This window comes from Ictalurus furcatus, chromosome 14 (assembly GCF_023375685.1).
Source record: "Ictalurus furcatus strain D&B chromosome 14, Billie_1.0, whole genome shotgun sequence".
Taxonomy (NCBI): Eukaryota; Metazoa; Chordata; class Actinopteri; order Siluriformes; family Ictaluridae; genus Ictalurus; species Ictalurus furcatus.
Window position 1 is genome coordinate 25,226,735 of NC_071268.1, and position 7,740 is coordinate 25,234,474.

The 7,740-nt window shown below is 43.2% G+C and overlaps 2 gene segments (V, D, J or C); one reads left to right on the forward strand and one right to left on the reverse strand.

Annotated features, from left to right (window-relative positions):
- Positions 1-1,933: 1,933 nt before the first annotated feature.
- LOC128617768 (Ig kappa-b4 chain C region-like) lies at positions 1,934-3,793 on the reverse strand. The segment is given in 3 exon segments: positions 1,934-2,484; positions 3,223-3,307; positions 3,764-3,793. Coding segments are annotated over 3 exon segments (426 nt in total).
- A 332-nt stretch (positions 3,794-4,125) lies between these two features.
- LOC128618442 (probable non-functional immunoglobulin kappa variable 6D-41) lies at positions 4,126-4,763 on the forward strand. The segment is given in 2 exon segments: positions 4,126-4,180; positions 4,303-4,763. Coding segments are annotated over 2 exon segments (426 nt in total).
- The last annotated feature ends 2,977 nt before the right edge of the window (positions 4,764-7,740 follow it).

Sequence of the window (7,740 nt, forward strand, 5' to 3'; positions counted from 1 at the left end):
GTACTGCCCTGTCATAACCAAGCACAAACAAATACTAAATATAATAACATTTTCCATAACACCACAAACTGAGAACATCATACCCAAAAGAAATGAAAGAGAATATATTATCTTTCCTCTCCTACTGGGCTACACTGAGATTCTGAGCTTTATTTGAGGAAAAATAACTCAATTTCAATCAGTTTTAATTTAATGACATGGTTAGAACAGGTATGAACACTAGTCTGTCCCTAATCCAATAGTAAACACTAATTTGAGTGACAATGTTCAGACCACACTGAAAAATTACATATCCTGCCTTCTAATTTTAGTTCAAATCATTCACCTTTTATTTTTACACACTTTTGTACATTTAAGTATCGACACAGTGTAACTTTTTTTTACTCATTCAGAATGAGCTGAAAGTCATAAACAACATTCCTGTAACTATCTGCTTACTAGTTCAGTCATGATGCACACACCTACCTATTCATTTGACACAATTCTTTTACACTGGTCTGTGTCTGTGTGTGTGATCTGTTGGTTTCCAAAACTTTTGGGGCCCAAAACAAAACCATCCTCATCAAACGCTCGTGTGCAAACTATCATTAATTATATTCAACCATCTTGCTTGTGTAGTCAGAAACATCAACGGAACTCAATAAGATCAGCTGTGACTCTCTCAGGCAGGGTTTATTACCTTGTTTTTTGTTTTAATCGTTTGAACATATAGCATGGGGTGCACGGTGGTTTAGTGGTTAGCATGTACGGATCACGCCGCCAGGGTTGGGGGTTCGATTCCCACCGCTGCCCTGTGTGTGGAGTTTCCTCCCCCAGTCAAATACATGCATGGTAGGCTGATTGGCATGTCCAAAGTGTCTGTAGTGTATGAATGGGTGTGTGAACGTGCTCTGCAATGGATTGGTAAGCTGTCCTGGGTGTACCCCGCCTTGTGCTCCCTGGGATAGTCTCCGGGTTCCCTCCGACCCTGTGTTATAAGTGGTATAGATAATGGGTGGACGGCTGGATTAGCTACACTAGCATTTTTCTCAGTAGAGGGAGATTTCAGACTGGAGGATGAACTCTGAGTCAGGATCAGCTGTGAGACTCAGGGAATGTTACCTGCTTCCTGGTTTTGATTCCCCTGGATCACATGAACCTATTTCAACAACAAAGATATTACCGTTTCTCCTCACTTCTGGGTAATTTCTTGCTGTTTGAGGTGCCACGTGCTTGATCAGTGTTCATGGTGTACTGATATTGGCTGACTCACAGGTTCCTAACCCTGGTCTACCCATTGTCCACCCCAGTAACCCCAGTCCTGCACATTTCAGCGCTTCAGTGTGTTACTGCAGACAAAACACTAAAATGTGCAGGACAGGGAACACTCCAGGACCAGGGATTGGAAGCTGTGGGCTAACTAATACATTCTAGGTACATACTGATGTTTAAAGTGTAACGTGTCTCTTGGTGTGGGGGAATTCACTATATAAGGAATACTTGTGATTTTTTTGTAACTGAATATTTATTACACTTCAGTGTGAGTAACATACAGGGGAACAGTCGTGATTAATACAGTAGGTGTAACAGCATTTCCAACACCATCACACCAGTCCCCAACTAGCAGATGGGTGAAAGTAACATGAAATTTCCCACAACCTCTTTTAAATTAAAATGCTTTACCACTTTAATCTCACTCAACCACATCCTCAGTGTAGATGCTTTCTCTCCATTAGTTCAGGCTGAAGACAATTCAATATACAGGACACTTAGAAAATTCTACAGCCAAAGGTTATATAGTTATATATTATATACTATATGGTGTAAAACCAAGTGTTATTATTATTATTATTATTATTATTATTATTATTATTATTATGTATTTTTCATATACTGAGAGATGCATTGGTGATTTGTGTACGATGTGCATAATCAATAATGTGCAGCAAAAGTGTTTACTGATTCAAAAGGCTTTTATTAATAATTCAAAGCAGGACATTGCAGTGATACACACACTTAACACATATTTAGGTGATAAGAAGAAGAGCTGAGTTAAAGTGAGGAGTGTGTGAGCTCACATGTCAATAACTCGAATGAAATGATGAAAGTGGGACATTTGAGCAGTAAAGGCCACATGGAACACACAGTGAAGCAGTAGAAGGTGAGCTGAGTAACGTGTGTGAGCTCACAGCTCTCAGCACTGCTCTGTGTTCACTGTGCTCACCACAGGTGGTTGGTTGTCCTTGGAGGCCTCACAGGTCACCACCTTGTTCCTCCACTGCTCCGGGTGGAGGCTCAGCGTGCTGCTCCAGCTGTAGAGGCCGTCCGCCTGCAGAACTGCGGTGCTGCGGCTCTCCCCCGAGCTCCAGCTGCTCCCATCAACCTTCCAGCTCAGCCTCCAGTCCGAGGGGAAGCCCTTGTAGGCCACACACACGAGTGTGACCTTCTCCTGCTGCAGCTCCACACTGGAGGGGGGCAACACCGTCACACTGGGCTGGGTGAGGCCTACACACACACACACACACACACACAATTGAGACAGGAATAGACAGCTGTCAGTCACTCAGGCTTCATTTCAGCTCGCTGTGTGTGTTTCACTTCCCTTTATATCTTACAGAGCAGAACTGAGTTCAGTGGAGCATCACAAACGTTTCACATTCAATTCAAATACTTTTACATCTCAAATCTATAATGATTTATATTACTGTGATCACTGGAAGTTCAAATCTAACTGTACAGAATATTCAATAATCTGAAACATTACAATTATTTTATAATATGAATAAACGGCATTTAAAATACAACTTATTTATTATTTAAGTAAATTCAATTTATGCTTCCACATTTAACTCTGTTTATGGACTCACAGTCTCTGAGATATTAAATATAGTTAAATGTAGTTAGTGTAACTCAACGAAAAAAAAAAAGTCAGTATTATACACAAACAACAAATTCTATTTTGTTTGTAGATTTAAATTAAAATGAGCTACTCGCACTAAAGTCAGATACATTTTCTCAAACTTCTGAAATAAGAAAAATGAGAAACAAAATGAACACAATTTAATTTAGTCAATAATCTAATCGACACTAATCGACACTCCATTTCAGTCATTAATTTGAACACACTCCATTTCAGTCATTATTCTGAACACACTCCATTTCAGTCCTTAATCTGAACACACTTCATTTCAGTCATTAATCTGAACACACTCTATTTCAGTCATTAATAAACAGGTTACTTACGGCCCACAGACAGTTTAGTTCCTCCACCGAAAGTGTTCCACAGTGATACAAACAGGTTTAGTGGCCGTACAAAAACCCTGCTGCTCTAAACTCACTGCTCTCTCCATCCATTTAAACCTCTTATTACAAAACAGCTACAAAACACCAACTTCTGTTCACATCAGCTGATTAATGCACTAACTCTCCGACTGTTTTTATTACGTTTTAGTGTTTTTTCTCTTTTTAAACATCAAGATTGTCAGTCTAAACTGAGGATGTAGCTAGTGAGTAATTCACACAAATAAATTACACAAACTAAAAGCTGAAAATTCACAAAATGGAGATCTGCAATTGCACAGGTTTTACCCATAATGCCTCACTGAGTAAAAATGCTGATGTACTAATGATAAATTTGCAATATACGACTGAATGTGTGGAGCTAAAGTGAGAATAATTCTCCACTCCTTCTGTTGACTGATAGAATGTTATGATATGATGTTTAAGTCCTACAATAATCGAATCATTAATTTACCATCCAAAATATTAGTGTGTATTTACTCACTGCCAACACTGATGCTGCTTCTTCCACCATAAATCCACTACAGTGAGAAACTCATTAACATTCAGTACAAACACCATCCAGTGAAAGTTTAAGCTTCTCTCTCTAATTCACTTATTTATGGATCTTAGACCTAAAAGTGTTTTCCAGAAAATCTCCATCTGACCCCAGAAGCTAAATTCACACAGTAACTCTGTAGTAGTGTGAGATTTACAGTAAGATTGGGGGAATGTGGTAAAGGCGTCTCCATACTTAGAGGACACTTTGCATTGGTAGCACATGCTTCAGTGCTCTGGGAGTGTTTATAGCGCTGTGACTTTAACACTTCATGACTGAGAGCTGCTGCTACAGCAACTTCACCCACAGCTACAATGACTTTGATCCCCGTCTTCATCTGGACACTGATCCTCTGGACTCAAGGTCAGACACTGCTTCATATTTTATCTCTACAATGATCTGTTCATAGAAATACACTCATTGTTTCTATTATAATATTTCACTAACTTAAAATTTATGTTACATTAAAAAAAAATTTTTTTCAGAATGCAGAGGTCAAGTCACAGTAACTCAGACTCCTGCAGTGAAATCTGCTCTTCCAGGAGAAACAGTCACCATCAACTGTAGAACCAGTCCGGCAGTGTATCATCACAGTTCATACGGCCATTATTTATACTGGTATCAGCAGAAACCTGGAGAAGCTCCTAAACTCCTGATTAAGTTTGCGAATCAGCTACAGTCGGGTATTCCAGCTCGTTTCAGTGGCAGTGGATCTGGATCTGATTTCACTCTGACCATCAGTGGAGTCCAGACTGAAGATGCAGGAGATTATTACTGTCAGAGTTACCATTATATCAGTAGTACCCACCTGTTCACACAGTGTTATAGAGTCGTACAAAAACCTCCCTCAGTCAGATTGTAGAGAGACTGCACTGCTGCAGCTGGGAGCGACTGCAGGTGCTGAGTTGGAGGATGTGATACGACACAATGACACTCTGTGGAGGAGAGGAACCACACCACACTAACTCACAACTCACATTGGAAATCTCTCAATAATCATGATATAAATACTGAGTATTTAGTATGTTATATTTCAGTTAAATACCTTCAGTTAAATAGATTCAAGATTTAGGATTAGATCTGAAGGCCTGTATCAGTCTTCACAAGCAATAGATTATATTAATATACATATGAATTTACCTTCTACCTCATTTGCTTGTATTATTTCTCTTTCTGGCCGCTTGCCGATAGAAAACCAGTAATGCCCCAAGTACCACCATGGAATAATGGTGATGAACTCATCCAAATCTGGCTACCAGAACACAGACACAGCTCAGTCATGGTGAGGCAGTATCTCGTGCAGGAACCACGGCTTAGAGTTGGTCTCCTTTGAGCCCAAAATTGAAATGGTGCACAAGCAATACATATGGTTAATTGTCTCCTAGGCATTGTTCTAAAAAATACTTAAATGAAGAATGTACTTTTCAGGTTTTCTAGATGGTTGTGGTTCTAGTTATCATAACTGAAACTGTTTGGTGGATTTCTTTTTTAGTCTCTATCACTTATCCTGCCGCCATTACTATCTCTGATATAAGTCACTGTTATTAATCTATTCTCAGCCTTAGTTTCTGTATCTATGACATGACCTTCTTCAATTGCCTTCTGACACAAAATACTTTAACCATTTTGGCCCTCGTCCTCATCCATCCTTCCTCATCTCTAGGTATCAGCGTTACCCTGCTGTATTTTTCAGATTTTCACTTTGCATCCTGCACTCTTGCTCTCCCTGCCCTGCATATCACCCTCTATTTGTACTGTACCTCTCCCCCACTTCCTGAACCCTCCACTCTTTCTCTTCTTCCTCCATAAATTCCAACACCCTAGGTTTCTGCACAGATCTCAGCATGTCTAGCAGACATCTCGTCATGAATGACAGCTCATCAGCTGAAACGTCGGGATTACGCATGTAACCCTGTTCCCTGAGAAGGGAATGAGACGTTGCATTTAGCATAACAGTATGGGAATGCCCTTGCATGCATGACTGGTATCTGAAGCTTGGGTAAAATCATGCCTCTACTTATAAGCCTGCCATGATCAGGTGACATGGCAAATAAGCGCGTTGCATGATATATATATAGCACCTGTGAACCACTCTGCCAGCCTCTATTATAAGAAGGGAAGACGCAATTCACAGGCCTGCCCTGGTATGACAAAGCTATGCAACGTCTCGTTCCCTTCTCAGGGAACAGGGTTACATGCGTAACCCCGATGTTGCCTTTCAAAGGGAACTTCGACGTTGCATTTAGCATAACAGTATGGGAACGGAAATACCCACTCTGTCATACATAGGGTACGGCCTGTTCAACAGGACCCAAGCCCGAGGGTCACTGCAAGACACTCGAGCCCGGGGTGAAATGAATATCCAGGCTGTAATAACAAATGAAAGTGTGTGGTGTAGACCATCCCACAGCAGCACACACATCCTGTAAGGATACCCCTTTGGAGAAAGCCTTCGAGGAGGCGACCGCCCTAGTGGAATGAGCTCTTATGCCCAGAGGTGTGGCGAGACCGCGCACCTCGTAAGCCATAGAGATTGCTTCCACTATCCAATTAGAGATGCGCTGCTTTGACACAGCATCACCTTTACTATCGCCGCCAAAGCAGACCAGCAGCTGCTCCGACTTACGCCACTGGCCGGAGCGGTGGACGTAAGTACAGAGAGCCCTTACTGGACACAGCAGGTGCATCCTCTCTTGTTCCGGTGTGAGGAACAGAGGAGGGCAGAAGGCCTGCAACACCACAGGGTGGGCAGCCAATGTAGGCACTAGGCTATCCTAGGCCGGAATATAATCCGGTCTAGGATACAGGAAGGCCTTGGCTAGTCCAGGGGCAAAGTCAATGCAGGAACGGGCAACAGAGAAGAGCTTGTAGATCTCCCACTCGCTTGAGAGATGTCAGGGCCAGTAGAAGAGCTACCTTTAGAGTCAGAAGCTTCTCAGAGGCTGACTCTAAGGGCTCAAATGAGGCCCCTGACAGACCTTCCAAGACCACAGAAAGGTCCCAGGAAGCTATTCGCAGCCTGCAGATGGGCCTCAGCCATCTGACACCACGCATGAACCTCGAAGTTAGAGGTTGTTGCCCCACAGAGGCTCCTTCAACAGGGGCGTGGTTGGCCGAAATGGCGGCCACATAAACCCTGATTGTAGAAGTAGCCAACCCTGCTGAGAAACGTTCTTGTAAGAACTCCAGGACTGTAGCTGTTGCGCAGTTCACTGGGTCTAGCTGACGTTCCTCACACCACAAGACAAAAAGCCGCCACTTGAACGCATACAATTTCCTTGTGGATGGTGCTCTAGCGTTTAACATGGTCTCTACAACCTCAGTTGTGAGACCAGAATGTATGAGCTGGTGCCCCTCAGGGGCCATGCCCACACTTTCCATTTCTGGCCGAGGGTGATAAATCAGCCCTCCGGCTTGAGACAGTAGATCCCTGCGGATGGGAATCTCCCAAGGAGTGCCGTCAAGCAGGGAAATTATCTCCGAGAACCATATTTGAGCTGGCCAATAAGGTGCTACTAGCAGCAGACGTAGACGGTCTTGGTGAACTTTCGCTAGAACTTGTGGGAACAGAGAGATAGGGGGGAAAGCATATAGGTGTGACCTTGGCCACATGTGCACCATGGCGTCCAACCCCAATGGTGCAGGAGGAGTGAGGGCGAACCACACCGGGCAGTGTGTTGTCTCCTCGGAGGTGAACACATCCACTTCCGCTTGTCCGAACCTCCGCCATATGGACTCCACCACTTGTGGATGGAGCCTCCAACCCCCGGGCCTCAGCCCCTGCCTCGACAGGATGTCTGCCCCTACATTCCGGCTACCCGGAATGTACATTGCACTCACTGACAAGAATTTTCCCTCTGCCCAAGGAAGGATTAGTTGCACCTGCCTGAACAGGGGGAGTGAACGTAACCCTCCCTGGTGGT